At 37.9% G+C, this 24,713-nt stretch overlaps 3 protein-coding genes and 1 pseudogene across 4 annotated transcripts; 1 reads left to right on the top strand and 3 right to left on the bottom strand.

The window, feature by feature from the left end:
• Positions 1 to 6,184: 6,184 nt before the first annotated feature.
• On the bottom strand, positions 6,185 to 9,886 carry LOC122658884. Of its 2 annotated transcripts, XM_043854031.1 has the most exons (8): positions 9,511 to 9,886; positions 9,236 to 9,315; positions 8,867 to 8,927; positions 8,185 to 8,242; positions 7,898 to 7,955; positions 7,502 to 7,574; positions 6,842 to 6,961; positions 6,185 to 6,619 (listed from the first exon to the last, which is right to left on the bottom strand). In XM_043854031.1, exons 1-7 carry the CDS (start codon positions 9,841 to 9,843, stop codon positions 6,869 to 6,871), a joined length of 756 nt encoding a protein of 251 aa, XP_043709966.1. In that variant the 5' UTR covers positions 9,844 to 9,886; the 3' UTR covers positions 6,185 to 6,619; positions 6,842 to 6,868. The 2 variants fall into 2 exon arrangements, with proteins under 2 accessions (XP_043709966.1, XP_043709967.1); XM_043854032.1 differs by lacking the exon at positions 6,185 to 6,619 and having other exon boundaries at positions 6,862 to 6,961; positions 7,502 to 7,580; positions 7,904 to 7,955.
• A 300-nt stretch (positions 9,887 to 10,186) lies between these two features.
• LOC122658883 lies at positions 10,187 to 12,096 on the top strand (annotated as a pseudogene).
• Positions 12,097 to 12,938: 842 nt separating this feature from the next.
• LOC122657448 (GDSL esterase/lipase At1g54790) lies at positions 12,939 to 16,249 on the bottom strand. The gene is made up of 5 exons (XM_043852152.1): positions 15,876 to 16,249; positions 15,112 to 15,312; positions 14,348 to 14,514; positions 13,829 to 14,099; positions 12,939 to 13,292 (listed from the first exon to the last, which is right to left on the bottom strand). The coding sequence occupies exons 1-5, from the start codon at positions 16,189 to 16,191 to the stop codon at positions 13,024 to 13,026; spliced, it is 1,224 nt and encodes a 407-aa protein (XP_043708087.1). The 5' UTR covers positions 16,192 to 16,249; the 3' UTR covers positions 12,939 to 13,023.
• A 3,248-nt stretch (positions 16,250 to 19,497) lies between these two features.
• Positions 19,498 to 21,566, bottom strand: LOC122659810 (GDSL esterase/lipase At1g54790-like). The gene is made up of 5 exons (XM_043854943.1): positions 21,321 to 21,566; positions 20,886 to 21,086; positions 20,598 to 20,764; positions 20,061 to 20,331; positions 19,498 to 19,799 (listed from the first exon to the last, which is right to left on the bottom strand). Exons 1-5 carry the CDS (start codon positions 21,556 to 21,558, stop codon positions 19,525 to 19,527), a joined length of 1,152 nt encoding a protein of 383 aa, XP_043710878.1. The 5' UTR covers positions 21,559 to 21,566; the 3' UTR covers positions 19,498 to 19,524.
• Positions 21,567 to 24,713: the final 3,147 nt, after the last annotated feature.

The following is a 24,713-nucleotide window of genomic DNA, read 5'->3' on the forward strand; positions in this document are numbered from 1 at the left end:
CGATCCGGATACCCTACGATATCCATCAATCCTCCAGGATCCAAAAGCAGTATTTGCATATCACAAACCATACAATGAGGGTAGAAAGATAATAAATGTATATAAGAGTGCAACGGAAGACTTGAACTACCCATAGATGGATTACATGATTTATTGTAAAATCCCAAAGATCCTATGTTATATTATATATATAATCCTTTTATGCTCAAAAAGTATAAGAGCTGATAGTTACACTTCTAAAAGAAAGGGAAATAAAAATATTCACAAGGTCATCGCAGACCAGCAAAATAAGGAAGATCAAAAGTTCCATCACAACTCAGAAACACATAATTCATAAGTACATTCCGGGCCATGCCCTTCATTCTCGGGCATCCACCAATCATCACTGGTAATTCCATCAACAACCTCATCGCCCATTGGTAATATAGAACCTGCATTCACATCTAAAAAAAAAAGGTTTCCATGGGGGTGAGCTCCACTGAGCCCAGTGAATGAATAATAAGCCATGCATGTAGATGCAATACAACATGATCATATATGCATGAGATCATATTTTATTCTCTAGTCCATCTAACAACAAAACTACGTCACTAGATAAGTAAGTACTACTACAATCCCCAATACCTGCAGTCCAGGTACAGAGTTGCATTCCGTACCTGGTAGTAACCATATTAAGCTATCGGAGAAGACCAGTCAACTCCAGCATCCCTTCTCAAGGTCAGCCCAACCTGCCCTCTAGGTTACCACTGTGCTACCACCAACCCAATTGACTGATGGGTCTACCGACCGACCAATGCTCCTCCAAGGTATTGACCTCACACAATTATGGTATCCAACATCGTAACCCTTGTTGGCAAGGGTTTGTAGTACGAGTGATGTTAATCCTTAGCCACATGCCTTCTATATGACATCGCATGAGTTGATGGTGTCATCCGCATCTCATACTACGGACCACCATACTCCTCACTTCCAAGCCGACTATGACATTTAATCTATCGACCATCATTAGCATGCATTCCAAACACATCATTGTATCTCAACATTTTCATTTAATAGTTTCATATAAACAAAACAAGAATTAAATAATGATGTACATATTAAACTTTAATAGCAAAATTAAACAGAAAGTATTACACCTACATGAATGGCATATCCCCACTCACATTGTTGTGTATGCGATCGCGTAATCGAACTAGTCCTCGAGACGGTTGCCGATAGATTTCGCCGATCGAGTGGTTCTATCCTATGGTTGACAAGTCATACACACAAGTCAAATTATGTTTGAAAGAAGGTGGGGCCCTAGGGTGACCATAAGTTCAACCTAGGTTGAGTTACAGTTTCAGTTTAAGTTTGATAGCAACTCTGGTCGGTAGGAGTGGTTGACCAGAGACGCCGACCAGAGGATTACAGTAGCTAAGTTAATAAATTTCCTGAGACAACATTCACTGGTCGATGCGAGTGGTTGACCAGAGACATCGACTAGAGGTTTTGCAATAGAATTTCTAAGGACGAAAATAGGGTTTTGGGAGGGGTTTTGGCTTGGATTTGTCCAATTGACTCTGGGATTGATGTCTAGGGCATAAATTATCCAAATTGCATTCAAGTGTAGGTTTGGGAAATGGGTTAGTTGATGAATTGACATGGGATCCATCCATGCATGAGGATTTTGGTTCTAAACGCATGGATTCAGCCATAGATTTTTACCTTGAAATTGAAAGTAGGAAGAATGGATTCCAAGTTGATCCTTCACACTCAAGCTAAACAAATAAAAGAAAAACTTAGGTTCAATAATTAAACTATGGAGTTCTACAGAATTGAAGGGGAGAGAGAGGAACATGAGGTCTCTTACCTAACCTAGAAGCATAGGCCTTTCTTCCTTCTTCTACTGCTTCTTCTTCTTCTTTTTTCCTTCTCCTTCTCCTCCTCTTTTCCTTCTTCTAACAATTGCAACAGTAGAATAGGTTTAGAGTTTAGTTCTGGTTTTATAGGATGGGACTTAGGGTCTGTTTGGTTGGGGCCCAACAGTCCAAAAATTGTTTATTAATCTGACTTTGTGTACAAGGATCGATACATGGGTCCCGCGTACCTACATCATTCGGGGAACACTTCTACTAGGTAATTTGGACACAGCGATGAGATCCCTGACTCACGACACCGGGTCTCGCACTCATGGGACAGAGATTTGACAATACATCATCTCTTGTCGATGGGAGGGGTTAACCAGAGTCATCGTCCATCGTGTGTTTCTTGCTGAAACACAACTGGTTCCATCACCCTTCGGTTGTTGATGTCTTCGCATTTTATCACTCCCAACATGATTCCCAGACTTAAAACATTAAATTAGAATTAGGATTCATTAACTAGGGGTACTTACCATGAGCTGTACATTTGGTGGTGGACCTTGCAGTTGCACGGGGAAGGTATCCGCTTATTTGCAGGTAAGTGAGATCTCACTACTAAAGTTCCTTTCTCTCAATCGAGTACCCGGTTAATACACCATAGGGTACGGGTGGTTATGACCTCGGGTTCCGGACCTACAACCGAAAATTCAAATTAGCCTGGACTTTTAGGCACGGGTATAACATTCCCCCCACCTTATAAGAATTTCGTCATCAAAATTTGACTCATTTGGTCGATATGGATTTCTTATTTAGACTTACTCTTCCGCCAAAAATTTACGTCTATCCGGGCGCTCATTCACAGAGCTAAGACTTATACTACAGATTTTCTACAACATTATTTCCTAGGCTCAAACTCAAGGCAATACCCTCTGATTTCTTGGTCACCTTCATTTTCCGATTTTGTGAAAATCAACATGGATGATGCCAGTGGGTGTAACCCTGGTCCAGCGGGAATAGGAGGCGTATGCAGAGACTCCCATAGTCCCATAAAGGGAATGAAATGGCAAATGCTCTAACGGATTTTGGTGCTGCAACCCAAGTGGATGTCATTTGGGAGGACTCTTACCCCCATCTCATCTCAAGTGGATGTCACAGTTTTCATTAATTAAAGTTCATTTTACAAAAAAAAAAGTCTTATCACTTTCTTCAAATTCATTTTTAAAATTTTTTTTTTCTTCTTTTCATGACATTCAAACATAGGCTAAGGTTGAGTTTGGTTGGCAAGAAATTGATAGAAAAGAAAAGAAAAAAAATCATTTTCTTCAATTTTAAGAGAGAGAGAGAAATAGACACATAAATCAATCATTGTGTCATCATCATTTTTATCTTATTATGTTTTTTTTTTTTTTTTCTGTTTTTTCTTTTCTTTTCATTTATTTACAACCAAACATAGCCTAAGAGATTTTTTCTTCAACTTGGGTGAAAGAAAACTCAATCCTTTAAGTATTTATTAATTCGATAATTTGGTGATACTAATCTTTACTACAATGCTATCTGGTTGACCCAAACGGCTAGACTATAGTTAGCAAAAATGGGAACGACGAAAAAAAGGAAACAGACAGTACAAGTTTTAAACGGTAAAAAATTGCAAATGAACGATCAAATAAAGCAGTAAAAAAACAGAAAATAGTAAAAAATGAAAAATGGATAGTATGAGTTTTAAACGTTTATATTTAAAAAAAATGGCACTTTTCTCATATAAATTGAGAAATTTTTATTTGAAATACATGCTTTTTTTTTTTGGGTAGAAATATACATGCTTTTTATGTTCACAACCCATTGTAAGTTCCAATTCATGTCATCTAAATATCATCCAAAATATAACATCCAATATCGATTCCCAATTCATACACCAAAATGTCCAAAGTTGAGCATTGGCTTGGCTTTGGTGTTGCTCATTGTTGTCAACACAACCAATACACTCATGGAGTGATGCATGTTTAGTTGAAGTTGGGGGCAGTCATTGCTTTAGAAACCTTTTTTAGTAGGTGCATCAGTTTGTAGCTCAATTTTGGGGGTTCGTGCATTGACCTTGAGTTGAAGGTGATGTCATGAAAAATGAAACCCTTCGAGTCATTACTATGTCGGTGAAAAAATCAGTTTGATCAGAGTTCGGAAAAGAAATATATGATCAGTTAAGTAAGTCATTGTTCAACAAATTCATAGTCTTAAAAAAATACCAAAAAACCCAGGAACATGTTTTAAACATATTTTAAACGCGTTTAAAACGGGAATACTTGTTGTTTGCTTTTTTTTTTGTTGATTTTAAAAGGGTAAAAAATGGGTACGCATTTTTGTAATAGTGGCCCAAGCCCGAGACCTCCCAATTATTTCCTTTTTTAATACTCTCATTGGTTAATCAATCGTTTCATTTCTTCTTCGTAACTGCCATGGGACAAAAGCCATACCAACTACGTGCGAGTCCAACTCCATCTGTGCATTATGGGCTCAGGCTCAACGCCCACCTTGTATTTGAGCTAGGGATGTGAACAGATCGATAGTTTTTTAATTAAAAAAACACCAAAATTTATTATTTATTTATTTTTGGTAGGAAACACAAAAATTTATTTATAGAAAGTAAACGGAAGAAGCAAAGCCTTTTCTTACAATAGTCAAAACAAGAACAAAGAACATCTGATTCTATGCACCATCAAAGAACATCGAGAAGTAATCCAAAGGTAGACTTGGCAGAGCACGAGAGGGAGAGATTGTAGCAGAAGAGTAGGGTTTAGATCATTTTTAAAAACCCCTAGTTTTAAAAAATTGAATCTAATATAACACTACCCTATCCGCATTTGATTAGCTTTTGAATGGGTTTTGGATAATTTTTAAAAACTAATTTGATTAGCTTTTGAACAGGTTCGAATAATTTTTAAAAACCAATTTTTTTTTAAAAATAGGATTCCTCCTTTAAACAGATATAAATATGAATGGAATATAAAATTTCAATTATCCATTTACATCCCTAGTGGAAATTGGAGACTTAAGTCGTGAGTCTAGAGAGATCAAAGTTGTAGTTTCACTACCTAAATTAAGGCAATTTAAGGGGCGGAGAACTGGAGAACAAGAAAAAGTTGAGAATCAAATATTTTAAAATATTTGAAACTCTGGCGGCAGTTTTGGAAGATTGTTTCCAACATGTATAAGGGCTGAATCTACTACTCCACTAGTTGATGTTGAAGTGTCATATTTGAACTTAGATGTCTTCACGAATCTTTTTTCCTTTTTCATTTAGTTTTTATTTTGATTACTTTTAATATATCGTGAATTTGATAAGGGTATTTTAGTATTATAAGAGAGGTTAAGAGATTTCTATTTGGTTCTATAGTGCCTACACCGGTACATGGGGGCCCATGAGAGCGCATGCAAGAGCATTAACATAGATGCGATTTTCTCTCACAATAAAAGGAGAAAGAACGCTCCCTAGTCATGTGCGGTGCATGGCCCTTGTGCCTAGACACAGGACTGCACAAAATGACCATCATGCCCTCATGAAAAGGTGAAAATTCCTGAGGGTGTGACAACCATTTCGTGTGGCCCTATGTCTGGCACAAGGGCCGTGTGCCGCATGAGACCAAGTAACAGTCTCTTCCCCCCCCCCCCCCCAAAAAAAAATGCAGATGCATTTTTTTTATTTCATGGGGGGCAGAGCGGCACTTTCACGTGCTCCTACATCTGGGCATGGGAGCCACGCAACCGGATAACATTCTTTTTTCCTATTAAATGTTATTATAAAACTATTATTTTACCATGTTTTTATAATTGGACCTAAACGGATTGGATAATATCCAGTTTTTTTTTTTTTTTTTTTGGGTAATAAAATAATATCCAATTTGAAATTGAAATATCCATAGCTGCATCTGATTTTCGAATACAGATTCCCTTAAACACACATGAACAAGAATCGAATACAAATTTTCGATTATCCAGTTACATCCCTAATTAGAGCCATAAGTTCCCACCAGTTGATGCAGTAGGTCTGGAGTGGCTTTTGGCAACTCACACTTAATCTTTTATAGGGCAAGAATGACGCTAATGAATACGCAGACCATTGCAATTGATCTACCAAGGATTTAAAAATGGGCATCAGATCAGGCGATCTATACATGGTTTCTAGGGTACAGGCAGAATCTCTAGCCGATTCCAGCCAATCCGGAATGGAATCACTTCGGAATCAGCTGGGCCCAATTCAGATACCGATTCCTTGTTTCTACACCCTACGACCCACCCAGCTCTAGTTGGGATCAGGCAATTCAACCCAACCAACAGTACAATCAGTTGGATGATCCAAACCAGATGATCAATGATCCACACTATGTAATTTGGTGGCTGCAGCAGGTCGAATTGATGGCAAGTGTAGCTTCATCACATTTGTTCCTCACACTAGCATTAAGTAATGAACAATGTCAAGATGCATAAGAGAATGATGATCTTATCAGTTTTCTGAAAAGTTACATAACATCAAATTTTATTGACAAGTCATATCCAAACTCAGGTTATTTTGCAAGGAAAATTTCCTGACCCGGAACTTGACTTTAGAATCAATACCTTTGCTGATATGGGACTCAAAACTCCAGCTTCTGCAAATGGGGGAAGCTTTATCAAACTCGCGCAGGCCTGTGCCTCAAACTGGAATCAAAAACCTTCTCGAGGTCTCCATCATTAGGATGGAACAAAATCTTGCAACTATTTCAGGTCTAACATCTGATCTGCCTCATCTGCAATTACCATGAAACCATACTTGAGTTAGCTACAAATACAAACTAAGCTCCTTCTGCTTAAAGCTTATTTCAAAACTGTTATCTACCAGACAGTGGGTGAAGTCCACTCTTAACATAAAAATTTACAGAGAATACTTCCACAGTGGCAGAAAGGAAGGTGGATTAACATCCTTTCACACTGCTTGAGCTAAACAAACAAGAGAACATCAATTCACAAACCTTCTTAGAGAAAATTTTTATGGATGACTAGAGAATTGACAGTGATATAGCAGCTGAACGTAGCTTCACACCATCATCCTCCCATTTAGAGTGTGGGGCAGCAGCACCAGCAACATATACCTATAACATCGAAGGCATTCAAAGTCTACTTGATATGAAAAACTCTATTCACTAATAGGCAATACAATAATAGTGAAAGACTATTAATACACATAGGGAACTGGTATGTCTACTTTGACTGCCAAGTTTGGCACAGGCTTAACATTGATGGTTCAAAAGAAGAAATTTCAAGCTAACCAACTTGTTCTCTGATTTAGTAGCAGGGGGAAATGAAACAGACCCATTATTTACAAACAAATCTGCAAATTTTGTTCCAAAATTTGTGAGGTATCAGGCGCAGATCCTATGCACTAATGTAAAGATTCCAGTCCAATAGCATTTGTACAAACTCTAGAGCCTCTTTTTTCCCCCCATTCTTGTTGGAAAACTGTTAAAGCTTTGGTTGTTGTGATAGATCTGTTCCATCATGTCCCTCAGTAAGACAGAAGGTCTGAGACAGTAAAAGGTCCCCCCCCCAAACCAATCATCAAACTAGCAGCTAAGCATTAAGTAAGAAATCATCATGTCCCTCAGTGAAGAGAATGCATGAGGCCTGGATACCTTCCCGCTGTTGACAGCAGCTACTAGTGCAATATGCTGTTCATCAACGCCATACTCATAGAAGTAATAAGTCCTGAAATAGATCAAATATAAATCAAACCATGACCTTAGGAAATTCCCAATAAAAGAGAACTTTAACAGAGAAACACGGTATTTTGAATGATTTCCTCACAGCAAGGCATCCCTTTGGCAACCAAGTGGAAGTAGACACCCGTTCAGGAAAATTATGGATGAGCAGCAGCCCATGTCGAAGGTATTAGCACATGCTAACTATAATTTGATTTTTTCCTCATAAAAATAAATGCACTATAATATCTTATTCAGTTATTCTTGAGATATTGTGGATCTTATAGTCTGCTGTCTTTATGGAATCTGCACCTTGAAGATAAAGTATACCTGTAACCTTCATCTTCTTTGATTTTTATTGTACGTGCAGAGTATAATGTCGCCCTACCTGCAATAACAATATAACAAGATCCAGACTTTTTATTCCCATAAAGAAGTTGATAGCACATAGTGCACCAGGTACAGTGTATCCTTCTTACATTATCAAAGAGAGATTTCAATTAGGTCACAAGGACATTGATATGGGTATCAATATTAGACACTACAAAGTTTCAAAAAGCATGAAGTATACTTGTCATGAGGGATTACAATGCAAAGTATCTCCAAAAGATGCTTACCTGGAACAAAGAGTTTAGCTGTGTCTTTCAAGGAGCCTAAATCCGAGACATCTTTAGCCTGTTAAAGTTTGCAATGGTAGGAGGATAAGTCAAAATCTCAAGAACTTCCCAAACATACATGTGTAAATGTTTTTGCATATGAATGTAAAAAAGGGATAAATAGAATTTTCGTAACTAGTAACACACAGATATTCCACTAGTTAGAGCAAATTAAGAATAGAGGGTTCTTCATTTTCTTTTTTCTTTTTTTTTTTGGGGGTGGGGGGGGGGGGGGTGGGGAGGGGGGGGGTGCAACTTCATTACTTGTCAGTGCTGCCTTGTAAGGGGAAAAAAAATAAAGAATCTGGATTTTTTTTGCCACTTGTCACGTGTGCCAATGTGTTGACCAGCCTCACCCCATGAAATTGGATTTATATATAGGCCCGGGCCAGTTTACAGTGGGCTTGAAATTGCATCCCCTAAAATCCACATTCCAAGCTAAATTAGCATGGCATGTTGTAAGGAACAGAACTGCTAGCAGTAGCACATGGTCCTACCGTCGTAGCATACAATTACCAGCACATGATGCCCTCAAAGTATTAGATAGAGCAGATTTTCCCTCTAAGCAAGAACCACTTTTAATCATGTAATAGTTTTAGACAGAATTTCCAAAGCAAAATAATCATATCTATACTCTCCAAACCTCTAAGAATGTGATTTTCAGCTGATTGGAAGGGCGAATTAAAACACTCACAACTTCCGATCTGCATCAACCAATGAAAATTAAAAAGTAATATGAGATATAAATTGAATACAGAATGCAACAGCTACAAATAAAAGATAAAAATTAAATCTTTCCATTCAGCATATGTTATAGGAGATAAAGACAGAATATCACATGAATAAGACCACCCCATTATGAGAAAGCTCTACTTGAAAGAAATAAACAAGGCCATAAACAAATTAAAGGAAAGAGCTTGGAGAAACTTCAGTGATTTCATTCAAAAGCATTGAATTTCAACTTTCTTAGTTGTTGGAGACTTTTAAATAAATTAAATATGAGAATACATACCCATCAGGAGATGAAAAGCGAGCCGCATAAGTCTTGGGCTTTGCTTTATCTCCATACAAAGACAACCCAGCAGTGTAATCCTAGAAATATTTAAGATATAAACTTTAGTTAATTAGCATGTTTAATGGTACATTTCAAATCTGAATTGGTAAAATTCCTCTCAAATACCATATAATAGCCTTGAGACTTCAGAGATTATCTCATTCATCTATTTAATCTTTAAAGAAATAGGACAAATGTTCTAAAAGAATATGTCAAATCATTCAAATAAATACCTCTGGTTCCATAATATCTTCGAACAGAGGCGGTATGCGAATGGCAAATCCATCACCGAAGAATTGAAACCACGACTTCGTATTCGAAATGCCAGATAGAATCGATTTCTTTGAAGTCGCCTCTTCCGCAGAAGCGATTGAGTTCCCCAGCGGGAACTTTAAAACTAGGCTTAGGGAGACAATGGAAATTGCAGCGGTCTTGAGAGCAAAATCCCGCTTGGATAAGTTGCAGATACTCGTAGTTTCGAATCTGTCAAACGTTTTGGAGTTAGAATTAGGGTTAGGGTATTGCGGAGGTTTAGTTGGATGTGCAGAGAGGGAAAGAACGGCCATGGGAGAGTGCTGATATCATCCATGGCGAGTAAACGAAGTAGATAACGTGGTTCACAGAGGAAGATTATATGGTGATCACACTGGAGGGTATTAAAGAAATTTCACACAAGTTGAACCTTATTTTTGGAGTTAACATAGCGAAAATTTTGAATTATTAAAGTGATAATGTTGAGATATACTAACTGTGCCAGATTGGTTGTGAAATGACTGAAAAGCCCTTATCAGCTTCCATGGCTGAGAGACGTTGGAAGAAAGTTGCATCTTATCCATATTCAAACTCAACCACCCAATCCAAATCTAGAGTTCTGATCTACCAAAACCAGAGATTGTAAGAGAGAGAGAGAGAGAGAGAGTGATCAACTTCTCTTCCATGGAGACAGTCTTCTCTCCTCACTCATTTTGTCCTGTGTTCAACTCTAAATCATACCAATCAAAGATCCTTTTATCTCCTGCTCTGCAACCCAGGTCTAATTCTTTCTATCTCACCAGACCTATTAATTCAAGTCTCAAGAAGTCATCTACTCCATTTTTATTCTCGCTGGGTTTCTCATCTCCAACAAGGATTAGCAGCTTTAGCCCTCTCTCTTGCTATCAACTTTTTTCCAGTTTCCTCCATTGATTCAGCATTGGCATCTGAATTTGATATCCTCAGTGAGAAACCACCAACAGAATCATATGTTGTGGATGATGCGGGTGTTCTTAGCCGAGTAACTAAATCTGATCTGAAACAAATTCTGTCTGATTTGGAGTCGAGAAAGAACTTCCACATTAATTTTGTGACAGTTCGCAAGCTTACTGTAAGTTCTACCACATGCAATTTGATTATATAAGTACCCAGTGTCAGAATATCAAAAACATTTCATTTGCAGAGTAAAGCTGATGCTTTTGAGTATGCTGACCAAGTATTAGAACATTGGTATCTATCAATTGAAGAAGGCAACAATAAAGCGATTGTTGTGCTTGTTACCAGTCAAAAAGAAGGGGCAATCACTGGTGGTCCTGCATTTATCTAAGCTGTTGGAGAGACTGTTCTTGATGCCTCAGTATTAGAAAACCTTCCTGGTACTAATGGACTTAGCTTCAATTGCATTATTGCCCATCTAAATTTTCTCTAACATCTCTTTGATTTGCAATTCATTTCTTTGAGGCATGTTTCATCTCTAGGAAAACAAATTGGAAAATTTTAGTTGCCAACATTTTACCAGAATCAGGAGTAAAAGTTTGAGTCCTTGGAACCTTCACAAACCTTGCACTACATTTAGGAACTTAAGCAAGTTCATTATCATTTTCTACATTTTAGAGCAACACAAAGGAGAAAGCCCAAATCCTTGGACAGGCTCGGTTACTGTACCCCCATTCAGAATCAGGCAACCCAAATAAGACTCTATAGGTCAAGGTACTGAACTGTTCTGAATATAAGGTTAAAGGCTAAAGGTGAAAGTGGCAACTAAGGGACAAGGCCAATTTCCTTAACATTTCTTGACACTTTTGTTTACTGTGACTCCAAGGAAAGATGATTCCTACTGCTCTTTTATTGCTCATTCTGTTCTTGAGGATGCGTATAAATCTAAAAATACTTTTTGCCTGATGAGTCATATTCTGATTAAGAATTTTTAAACATAAATATAGTTGGTGAGGGGCTAAAGAGATTGTCAATAAACAGTTTATATGTTTCCTATCCATAAAACATTAAAATTGCGTATTTAGTCGATAATTCCAACTGTAAGTAAGCATTTCTAGTGTTCAAGAAGACAGCAATTTTGAAGGAAAAGACTTCATTTTTCCATTTCATTTCCTTCTCCAACCTTGGCTATAAATACAATTTTGCTTTTGAAAATTATAGATGACTGATCAAAACAAAACATTGGATCATATTTTCAGTCCTGGCTATGGATGAAAAGTACAATGAGGCCATGTATAGCACAGCCAAACGACTAGTTGCTGCTATTGATGGATTGCCGGATCCTGGAGGGCCTAAGTTTCAGGACAACAAACGAGAATCCAACTTCAAAAGTCGGGAAGAAACTGATGAGAAACGTGGGCAGTTCACTCTTGTAGTTGGAGGTTTGTTGGTAATTGCCTTTGTTGTTCCAATGGCACAGTACTATGCTTATGTCTCCAAAAAGTAAGTGATCTGTGTATCAACATTAGTTGTACAAATTCTTATATAGAGCATAGGGTTAACATGAAATTGTTGAATACAGGACAGGAACAAAATTTTGAATTATGTTAATGAATATGTATTTCAAAATTGTTTTGCTTGAATATTTTCACAAGTATGAAAAATCAAATATAAATTCTAAAACGCTTTTAGGATGTGATATGTCAACTGGAACTGTGGAAGTAAGAAATTTGAGCTCTTTCATGAAAGTTAACTTTAAGCAAACTGGTGATCAGACTTGTGGCATACATTCAAAACACCCAAGGGCAGAAAACATATATTAATTACATGCAGAAGTAGGGCACTTCAGTGGTCAAATGCAACATACTATAAGATGCTGGACTTCTTCCCCCCATCCTCCTCTGAGTCTTGACTTGTCCAAAACATATCTTTCATAAAGCTTGACATATCATAAAAGGGATTAAGAACCTCATTGTTCTCCTTCTCCATTCGAGCTATTTAGTTGGGATAAGGCGGAGTTGAGTTGAGCTGAGTTGTTGAGATTCTTCTCCATCTCCATTCATTAATCCTCTACTTTTGATGCGTTCTCCATATTATATAGTCCTGAATCTTAAGTACTTCAAGATTTGTTTGGAAGACAATTCAATAGCTGTTTGGAAAACAATAATAGATTCATGCAGATACTAATTGTAACTGCGGCATCAGCGAAGTCCGGACAATGCCTACGAAAATGTAGAAAACTGAAGGGAGATTCTTTTTCCAACACTTAAATCTAAAATTTGTTTCTTGAGTTTATATCAACATTCCAATTGTATATTTGAGATCAATAAGTGATAGTTCACACTAATCTTCCTCTTATGAGCTTATTGCTTTTGAGGTATAATAAGTTGAGTCAAAATATTCATTCAAATCCTATAATAACCTGTCAATATAGAATTAGTAAGCTACCACAACTGAGTTGCTTTTCACTGTTTTTGTAGACATAACCATTAATTGCTTAAAATGAATGTGTATAACTTAATAGATCAGGAAAAGAGAAATAGCAAGACATTGACTCCCTAGAACTTGAGACTGAGCAGGAATGGCATCTGGTCTGAGAAAGGCGGATCAGAATATTTTCCAGTTAATATTTGAGATGAGACATATTGATTTGCAGCTTCCGTATAGTGGATCCCATCCCACATTATATACTCAGTACTGTCATTACACCCTTTTACTGTCACTGAAGTCCCATTCAAAGTCTTTGTTTGGCCACAGAAGATTTGACTGTCATAGTTCAGTGGTGGACCTCCATACCCACAACAAGCCATTATGGGTTGTTCAAACCCTGAAAATCATAAAATTTGAGAAGTCAGGCCTCTTTCTTTGTGGTGCATGTTAAACAAATATTTCCAATATTCTGATCATATTTCCATAATTTACTAAAAAAGAGAAATAAATAAATAAATAAAAGGCTTCAACTTGTTTATGGAACTACATAACCGGGAAAACAATTGTCTCTTGATAATCATGGTAAATTATTTTAAGAATTACATGAGATACTGATCTATTAATTTTTCTGCATAAGAGAAATCAAGAGAAAGAACCTTAATGTTCAAATTCCAATGGCTGAATAACATACTTGATCTAATGGCAAGAGGGGCTAATTTATGAAGACATGCATAAAAGTCATTTTACCTCTCAGGCAAGCACATCATAGTTAAACAGAGTTTTTGATTAATGAACAGTGACTATGATTCTGCTTGCTTTTGTTTGGGGGGGAGGAGGGGGGGTTTGCTGCAGGAGGGGGAGGGGTTGAGAGAAGTTTTCATTCACTAGTACAAAGCACAAACAAGAAAGACAATAAATAATTCATCTACTTACCATATCGAGAGTAATTTGAAATAAGGTTGACTTTTATTGAGAAGATGTCAGTGTAAGTAAGATTTGCATCCACAAATTCCCCTTGTAATTTTTGAGAGAGAGCATGAAGCTGCAAATTGAAAAGTTTAGCAGCACGGTTATGTGAGCCGACACATCCTAACTCATCAAGCTTAGAGGGGTCATTTCCAAATCTGGCAATATTCTGAGGTAAGCATCCAAGAGGCCCCGTGTTATGAATCCAGAACCTCCTTGCCCCTTGTTCATACAATCTCTGAAAGGAGAAAATGAGAAAGGAGCACAGACAGGAAATATCAAATTCATTCAACCCAAAAATAAGATCAACTGTTACATGATTCAGAGAAATAATAGTGTGAAGGATTTAGCCTGAAACAAGTCAATAAATATATATATATAAGTGCATTTTTTTACATTAAAAAGGACAAAATAACAAGTTTCTTACAAAAAAAAGAAAATTAAAATGAAAAACCTATCATATATCTAGGGACGACGTGACCAGACCTTAATCCCATCTTCAAATTCCAACAGGATTGTCGGAATGGAAGCAATCACTTTATCCTCTGACTTTGAATAAAATGCACCGGCAAGATCATTCTGGCCTATGTCAAACATGTAAAGCCCCTGCTCAAAATAATCTTTTGCAGGGAGGTATTTGTCCAGTTTCTTGCCTACAAGAGATTTAAGAAAGTGGGAATCATTTCATGATAATAATGACTCAATAGAAAATTAGATATTTTCAAGTATGTTCATGGTTTTACACAGTTTAATTACTGATGTATATGGGGCTCTTACTCATACATGATATGATGCTTTCTCTAACCATAGTGACTGTAACCTAAAATGATGTGCTTGGGACAACCATTTGGTCTGGTCTCAATGTGAGAGAAAAACAGGTATATTAGAAACTATGCAACTCTGTGGTCTAACCGTCTATATTCTCAGGTACTGGATCAAGAACTTAACTAATTTCAGGATTTTAACCATGTAAAATTGCCAACATTCTACTTCCAACTAAAATACTATAAGTAATCAATCTTATACATTTTCTCTATGTAAATTATCAATTAGTAATGAGTGAACACCACAATACAGACATCACATTAACAGAATTTGTATAAGGTTTTAAATTTTGTGTGATAAAATGTTGCTGCGTCAAACAAAATCATGGGCTGAATAAAAGTGTCACTTGATTTTTCGGTCAAGAATACAAAGCCAGTGTGTAGATGATCAAACTTAAAATCTCATGATTAGGCATGAAAATATACCTTCTGACAGCAAATCGAGAACACGATCTTTGAATCGGAAAAACAGAGCCACCTGAATCCCAAAAGAAAAAGGGCTCACAGCTGATGCAGATGCTGGGAGTATTGTCGATCCCGCAGCTGCAAAGTCACACCCATTTCGGAAACTTGGTTTGCCAACAGAATCCAAGTACGCATGAAGAAACGGTAGATCCATGGCTTCCACTACAGAGAAAACAAAAAGAATACATGAAAATACATTCGATAAAAAAGAGAAAGGCGGTTTTTGTTACATGGATTGGTGATCAAAAACAGAGATAAGATGTTTCCTCAACAAAACTCAATGAGTGATATTGTACTGATAAAATTTCATAAATTTTCAGTTACACCCAGAGATGCCTGCACTGAGAACTACCAGCACTACAAACTGAAACATAGAAGACTAAATTAATAGGGCTTTAATAAATTGAACAATTTAGCCCATAAAGATCCAACCTTTGTTAGTGCAACTATTTAAAAAATTTCTTAATGGAAACCATTAAGGACCTTTCTTATACAGCAGAGAGGAGTTCAAAAAGCATTTCATTTCAGGGTTCAGGACCACACACATTGCTCATACATGGACATTACTGGTCCTTTAACCAGATTTCAATGACCACAAAGCTTTAGCTCTTGATCAGTTGGTGGCTATCCAGAAGGGAAGAAATGAATACCAGGAACATAGGGTTTTGACTAACAAGCTTGTAACAGTCTAGATGGTTAAACTTAAAACCTTATAGAGAACTCACTGAGGAAATCAATGATGAGACGGCCATCGCAGAAACGGCCAGAAGGCTTGTGGAAATAAGTCTGTCCATAAGGTGGGTTTAGCTCCTCACCAAGACCTGCCACAAGCCCACCTGTATCAGAGTTGGAATCTCCAAAATTGAACACTGCTGGATAATTGAAGTCAATAGTTTCTCCAAGGGGTAATAGCAGGGAAATCAAGGTGAGGAGGATTTGGAGGAAGAAGATCTTGAAAACCATTGCTTGAACAAGGCAGTATACAGAATTCAATTCCTTACTGTTGCTTGCTTTATGTATACAAACTACCAACCACTTCATGAAAATTCTCAGATATTGTGGAGTTTGGTGGGAATTGTGTGAATTACAAGTTTCCCTTTTCAGTCTTGATTCATAATCACTAATTCAACATCTTCACTTCACTTCAAACCTGGAGAACTAAACAGGGAGCTGAATTTCACCTGGTTCAATCAAACCCAAATCACCAAATTGGATAATAGCCCATTAATTTTTGGGTAAATTACAGATCATCCCCTGATTTTCAATCGAAACTCAGATCATTTCCTGGTTTTTGAAAAAACTCGCATGTCCCCTTCTACGGTAACGGTGTTAGTTTGCTGTTAGTTATTGGTGTGAAAGAACTATTTTACTCTTGTACTAAAACATTAGAATTAAATTTATAATACTACCCTTCCTTCATCTTCAACATTGGTCAAGGGTAGTTTAGAAATTTAAATTTATTTAACTCGCTGACATCATCACTTAACAGCATAAAACTAACGTTAGGGACTAATTTATCATTTTGGGGTCTAAATCAGGGGGTGATTTGAGTTTTTTCAAAAATCAGAGATAATCTGAGTTTTGATTAAAAATCAGGGGGTGATCTATAATTTCCCCTTAATTTTTTTTACTTTTTTGCTTGTTGCAAGCTAATTTGTCTTGGATTTAGTGAAGCTTCCAACAACATAGAATTCTCAATCATTAAGCAAAAACACAAAAAGAAAACAAAGATGTGTGGTTTGTGGTGGGACCCAAATCACACCCTCTACTTGGTAACTTGAACGCAAAGGCTTTTTCAGTTGAGTTTTCCTCCCACAAATGGCTACCCATGATTGTCCTCCAAGTGAAGTGAACAAAGAATAAGGGTTGAAGCCTGACTGCCTGAAGGACAGACATAGAAAATGATAAAATATAGTTGGGCATGGTCCAGCTCCAACAATACCATTGTGGCCTTTTTTTAACCATTGTCTCAAAAATTGAAATCGGATTGATCAAACAGGTCAATTAGGATCGAAATCGAATCGAAATTCACCATGATCTATCTTTTATTATGGACATTCCAGAGTGGCAGATTCTAGGGTTTTTGGGTTTTGGATCAAAATCAACAGAGACTGATTCGAGCCAGATTATGAATTTTAAATCCTTGCTTCTAAGGTCTCTTAAATTATTGGGGATGACTTCCCTTTCAATAATTTAGTATCCAATGCCCTTAGTGATCCAACATAGCCATTTGTATCCAAGGTTTCAAGAATAGGGAATTGAATTGGTGAATTGTTCGATTATTGATGATTTGATACTGTTGAATTTGGTGGATTTAATCTAGACCAATTAAAGGTTTGGTTCAATGGTCTAGATGGACTAATGGATAAAATAAAAAAAATTGTTGGTGTTGGTCTATGTTGCATCCAAATTTATGTGTGCAAGTACCATATGAGTTGGTAAACACTTTTCTTAATGGGTTTTCTCTACCATGAGAAGAAAGTGGAGGAGATGGAATCTTCAATAATATTGGATCTTCCAAAGGAGTGGAAATGATTGATGGTTAACGATATTAAGTAAGGTGGAGTCTTCCAAAAGACACATTGGAAGAAGTTGTGTAGAGGATTTTCTCTAAAGAGAGAGAAAGAAAAATCTTGCTCAATAACGTAGAGGAGGAGAGAGAGTTAATGAGTTTTTTTCCAAAGAGAAAGAAAACAATAAGGTAGAGAAGAAATCCTATAAAAGGAGAAAGAGAGAGGGAGTTAGTGACTTTGTGGACATAGGCGAATTTACCAAACCACGTAAATCTTTTGCCTCTTCTTTTGTGTATATACGTATTTTCTTGGGAAAATTATCCAGATCCACGTGATAAAAAAAAAATAAGGATTGATGTTCTCTGTGCCGCAGCGTAGCTTGCGCCCAAAGACATGGGTCTGCCATTCAGGGGGACAAGGTGATCATTTCGTCCACTCCCATCTGTCTGGGTGCAGCCTGCGCCCTCGGCGGCACAGAGAACATTTGGTCAAAAATTAATTACACGATAAGTAGGCTTAAAATTTATTTTACATCCATAAGTATCAATTTTGAAAACATTTACTTAATCCCCCAAATTTGCTTGAAAACAAAATTAAACTTTCTAAAATAACTGCTTCTATTTATAATGAGACCCACTTCTTCTTCTTCCTGTCCGCATTCCTCACCTTATCCGCAGTCTTCACCCTCAACAGTGACAGACTCTCCCTTTGCAACTTACCACCCAAGTTTTTCCTCCCCCAGCCCCACTTTGCACCTCAACCCCACCCCACTCCCATCTACAACCCTGCCCCATCACCTCTGGTTTTTTCTCCTCAACCCATAAGATTGAACCATTCAGAAACAGTGAAGAGAAACAAAAAAACCAATGTCAGAAACTTCAATAGTCAGTATTCACCGCGATCTTAAAAAATACGAAACAAAATCAAAGACCTCTTGAAGAATAACAAAACCAAAGTTAAAAAACGAGGGCTCATGTATTTCTGTAAAGAGAAAGTTGGAAATGTTGTCTTTTCAACCCCAACAGATAGGCCAATTCATAGCGTCGTAGACGAGTCTAAGCAATGGAGGAGCCTGAGGGCCAATTGAGGGCTATCAGTAGGTATACCTCTTGAAAAACGAGGGCTTGTGTATTTTCTGTTTCTCCTCCATTGCGAGTTCAAATTCTTTGGGAGTGAAAAAACATTTTAAAATGCTTTTCCATTTCTATTCTGACTTTATGGAAGTACAAAAGATGATTACTACTACCAAACACACTTCTCAAACTTTTCTGCTCTTGGAAAGTAAAAAAGCATCAGAAACACTTTGCCAGAGTAGTACTAAACGTGGCCTTTGACGTTAAGGAACTCTACCTGCCAAGGGTTAATTGGTTTCATTCACCAACCTTTGAATTAATTAAGTGATGGATTTAGGCCTAGAATGGACAGGTACATTGTTGTGTACATCTCTAGATTCTATCACTACTTGCCACATGATACATATGGATAATATGGTTGAATATCTCATAGGTGTGACCGATAATTCTGGGTTACTTTGAACTCACTTTTGAGGCATTTTTCCTGTTATAAAATTTATTTTTATCCACGAAGAAAGATTCACCTACAAATCCACTGCCATAATTTCCTACCCTTACATGTTGGAGGTTCAAAATGCCTTTTACTGTTCACAGACAATCATAATGATGACCATCGGTGAAGGGATTCCTCTTTCACCATTAACGAAAGAAAACTATGTCCTTCCTTGTTTATTTGGGGCTTACACCCAAAGGTCTAAGGTTCATAGATATAAAGAACCATGTTTCCATTACTTGCACGAAATTAAAATTTGAATTGTGTACAATGAAGCCATAACCATAATTCACTCTTAGAACTTGAACTTAAAGAAGAGGAATGGCATATGGTTTGAAAGAGGTGGTGGATCCATATATTTTCCAGTGAGAATCTGTGATGAAACATGAAGATTTGCAGCTTCAGTATAATGGTTCCCATCCCAATTCACATATTCTGTAGTGTCATTGCAAGGTCTCACTGTCACTGTGCTCCCATTTAAGTTTCTTGTTTGCCCACACAAGATCCGACTGTCGTAGTTCAATGGAGGCCCTCCATATCCACAACAAGCTGTTATGGAGTGTTCAAATCCTGAAATTAAATCATTGTCCATGGTGATCAAATCAAAGTAGTTCCCATAAAAAAAATTCAAAATCAAAATTTCATTCATTCACGGTGAAGAGAGAATCTTTTCAGCCATAGATCTGACCCTTTGATTTGACTGAGGAATGATATTTTGGATTTTCGAGACTCACTATTCTAAAAGTCCAATCATATCGTCAAATTATTGTGAATGAAAGAGATTCTCTTTTCACTTGGGTATGTAAGTAAATTAATAGCTTTTGTAATTACCATATTCCGAGAAATTAGAGATAAGATTGTGTTTTATTGAGAAAATATCAACATAAGTGACATTTGCATCTGCAAATTGTCCCTGCAACTTTTTGCAGAGTGCTTGTAGCTGCAAATTGAAAATCTTAGCAACTTGGTTATGTGAATCGACGCATCCGTTCTCATCAAACTTTGATGGGTCTTTCCCAAATGTAGCAATAATTCTAGGCAAACATCCAAGGGGACCTATGTTATGAATCCAAAACCACCTTGCACCTTGGTCATATAATTTCTGGAAAGAAAGAAAGAGGAGGAATGAATACAAAGTAAAAAATCTTTTTGTTCATAGACTCCAAAATCATAAGAAAAAAATATTGGAATCTTATACCTATCTTTGTAACGCAATAAATGGATAAAAAAGAAAAAAAAAAACTATAATGAGACAAAAATAATGATGAGTTAATCTCTCTCTTATTCTTTTCAAATAAATATATATATTTTTTGTCCTTTTCTTGCATTCCAAACATACCCTTAAGCACAAAAATGACATTCCCTGACCTTAATTCCTGTTTCGAATTCTGATAATATAGTTGGAATCAGAGCAAGTACTTGGTCCTCAGAACTAGAAGAAAATGCTCCATCAAGATCATTTTGGCCTATGTCAAACATGTAGAGCCCTTGCTTGAAATAATCTTCTTGAGGGAGGAACTTATCAAAATTTTCACCTGAGGAAAAAAAATCAAGAAAAAATGATTCTGTTATGTACTTAAGAACCTATAAGAAACTATCCAATTAGGTAATTGGGTTCTCAAATTTCTTAAGCAAATAAGCTGGATAAACACATACCTTTAGCTAGCAATTCAAGAACCCTAGCTTTGAAATGGAGGAACTGAGCCACTTGAATCCTGAAGGAAAATGGGCTAATAGATGCTGCATTTGCTGCAAGTATGGTAGATCCTCCAGTTGCAAAATTACAACCCCTTAGGAAACTTGGCAAGCCAACAGAATCCAGGTATGGATTGAGAAATGGAAGATCCATTGCCTCCACTGCAACATGTTCATAAAAATCACATTTGTAAATAAAGAAGGCAACTCAAGCTAAATTAGTCTAATAGATGCTTAGACCCTTAATTAGTCAAAGAAGTCAAGGTTGTGTTTGGTATATATTCTAGAATGTATTCTGAAGCGTAAAAACAGAGAAGAATTGGGTTTTAGAATGCGTTCTAGACCCATAATCTGTTCCAAGAATGCATTCCAAGTTAACTAATTGAGGTGTATTACTAAGGAAATCGACGATTAAACGGCCATCGCATAGCCGGCCGGCCGGCTTGAGGAAATATGTTTGGCCATTAGGGGAGTCCACATGAAAGGCAAGCCCTGCAGCCAAACCACCAGTGTCTGAATTTGAGTCCCCAAAGTTGAAGATTGCAGGATAGCTGAAGTCTATGGCTTCAATAAAGGGGTAGAACAAAAGGGAAATTAAGGTTAGAACATAGAGAGATGAGACACTCATAGCCATGGCTGGTGAAGAGATCTTGGAAGGTATTAATGCCAACCATATTATAAGGCATTTTTATCAAAGTAACGGGTAAGCAAAGAGAGGGATTGGTTGGTAAGAAATTGGTTGTCTCTCATTCTTCCTTTCAAGTTTGGATAAATTTTGGGTGGACTTCTAAGCAGCTTACTCAAAACACACCCATGATTCCTCATACATTATGAACTAATCAATCATCAATGCATGTAATAATACATGGATTTTTCTTTTAATGAAAATAATACGCTTGAGTTGATGATGCCAGTGGCTAAGCCAATCAAATTATCCAAGGCAAAGATGAGTGGACTGGGCCCACATCTCCAACACATCATACATCATGAGGGTTCTATCTTACAATTTCCATTTGGGTTCTTTTAGTTAGGTGTCACTATACCTAGTGAAGTATAACTCTTCACTAGATGCCACTTGACAGATGTCAGTACATGGACTAGTATGTGCGATGGAGGACTCCGCATTCATCTCAATGGTCAAATTTTCTTTTATTTTATTGATTTCCAAACGTAGCCTTAGTAAATGGGCATTGGGACTTCTATTTGGCCACCCTCAGTAACACTTATTTCGATTGAATTCATGACTCCAGGTTGTGACCTTTGGTTTGTGAATCCGGACCCTCTCCAATGAGGGATTTTTATCACCTCAATTTCTGACACCCTTAAGTTCCTCAATTTCCCCCCTTAGATGGACGACATGTGTACTGTTAGGTATTTGACCAATACGCCAAAAGCTCCAAAGCTGATGGAACTCGTTAAATCAAGCCTTCTAACCTATCCCATACTAGGCTGGCCCAATCTAGCGCCCATGCACTAGAGTGGGCCCCATCAGACACATAACATGTACACTCGAGATCCAACGAGCTGTTTTGAATGATCAAAATTTTGACCTCAACCCTAACATCCTCTATTCTCTCTTCTCTTTCCTGTACTTTCTTAATCCTCTTTGCCCTCCTTCCTCTCTCACTGCGAACCTAATCTCTCACTCCTCCCGCTTTGCAAGAGTACCCATCGGAGCAGAAAACCTAGAAAAACTGAAACGAGTGTCAGACAGTGCCGCTGTGACCATCATACCATGGTCACATGAATGGTCACCCAATGAGCATCCAATGGCTAGGCTATCTAGACATGCATCGGAATGTGTGCCAGGCAGCCCAGCCGTTGGATGCCTAATTGGGTAATCATTGGGCTATCTCCTCATTGGAGAGGATCATCCCGATCCTTGGTTTTCTCCTTGCATCCGGCTTTTGTGTGGTTACCAGTTACCTCGCAGAACGCCTCAAAATCAAACCGGGTTTGATTTGCATTGAAGAATGAGAGATTGGTTTGCAAACCTACGCCTTACAAACAACAACCATAACCTTATCCCAACTAAATGGGGTTGGCTACATGGATCCGAAGAGGCTATGATAGTAAAAGAAATAAGAGAAGTAAAAAGAAGTATAAGAAGTAAAAGAAACAAGAATAGAAAATAAGTGAAGGAAAAAAGTCAAAACAACATCCCAGGAACATTCCCTTACAAGGGGTGGGGCTACACGGATCCTAGCCCTCCAAATACCTCTATCTGCGGTCATACTAGGATCGAGCCCACCACATGCATATCTTTTCTTACCACTTCTCCAATAGTCATTTTAGGCCTACCCCTACCTCTTAGCTCCGTCAAACTGAATCTAGTCACTCTTCCTTACCGATGCATCCATAAGTCTTTGTTGGACATGACCATACTGTTATGGATATAGCTCCATGTATTAGTCCTAGTGTGTCCAGCTCATCACCTGTGACGTAGCTGGTTTGTTAGATGTCATGTGGAAAATTATTATTGTTTAGTTATTTGTTAGCTGTCACTGATGTCTATATAACCTGATGTACACATTCATTATATTATTGAGAAAAGGTATTCCATTACTCTACATGGTATCAGTAGGTTTCTCTCCAACGAGTCTCTTTTTCTGACAAGTTCTTTCTGCTTTTGTTGTTTTTTTTTTTCCGTTCCTGGTTCTTGATGGTTCTTCCATCTTCTTCGGTGACGGTGGAGTCTCTACAAACTAGTTTCCACCAATGTTTCACCTCAGCTTCCACTGAAGCTCAACTCCACCAACTATCTGCTATGGCGAGCCCAATTTCTGCCTCTCTTGCGAGGCTACAATCTCTTGGGCTATGTTGATGGATCGTTCGTTTGTCCATCGCCTGATGCGGATTCCGCTGCTGCTGCACTATGGGAGCGCCAAGATCAACTGATCTTGAGCTGGATTATCTCCTCCCTCTCGAAAACCACCATTTCTCATGTGGCCAGTGCTCTGACTTCTTGTGATGCTTGGAACATTCTGGCGAGGGTTTTTACTCCTTCGTCTCGCACTCGCATTATAGATTTGAAGGATCAGTTGTTCCGTCTTCAGTGAGCGCCGCTACTGTGACGGACTACTTACTCTCTGTCCGATCCATCACCGATACTCTAGTAGCAATTGATCAGCCAGTGCTTGATGAAGATTTGGTCCTCGCAACTTTGCGAGGTCTTGGTTCTGATTTTTGCGACTTCGCCACTTCCATCCGCTTGCGTCAGATGCCGGTGTCTTTTGTTGAACTTTTCGGCTTGTTGTTGAGTTATGAAAATTTTCTCAAGTCGTCCGAAGATTCTGCTACTCAGTTCTCTACTGCCAATGTTGCCTCTTCTACGATTGTGAGATCTGGTTCAATTGATCCAGCTACGAATGCCAGATCTGGTTCTGGCTCTGGTTCTTACAATCAACGATGCTCCTCATACCGTGGCACCAAATCTTAGGGCAATCATCATTATTATCGACCGACGGCTGATCAAGGCGATCGTAATAGTCGCCGCGTTGATACTCCGCCTACTCGCTCTTCCGATCGCAGTGGTCAATCACCTGGACCTCGGCAGTATGCTTCTTCTCCTCCGGTCACCTCTGTGACTGGTTTGCAGTGCCAAATCTGCCATCAAGATGGTCATCTTGCATCTAATTTCTCTCAACGCTTCAATCATGCGTTTGTTGGTACATGTTTCTTCACTGATTCTTTGTCTTCTCCTTTTGTTTGGCTCACAAAGCGGCTCTCACAAAGCTTGTCCTGGATTGTTGTAACTCCCAATTTGGTTCTATTATAATCATTCCTTAC

This window comes from Telopea speciosissima, chromosome 4, assembly GCF_018873765.1.
Source record: "Telopea speciosissima isolate NSW1024214 ecotype Mountain lineage chromosome 4, Tspe_v1, whole genome shotgun sequence".
Lineage (NCBI taxonomy): Eukaryota > Viridiplantae > Streptophyta > Magnoliopsida > Proteales > Proteaceae > Telopea > Telopea speciosissima.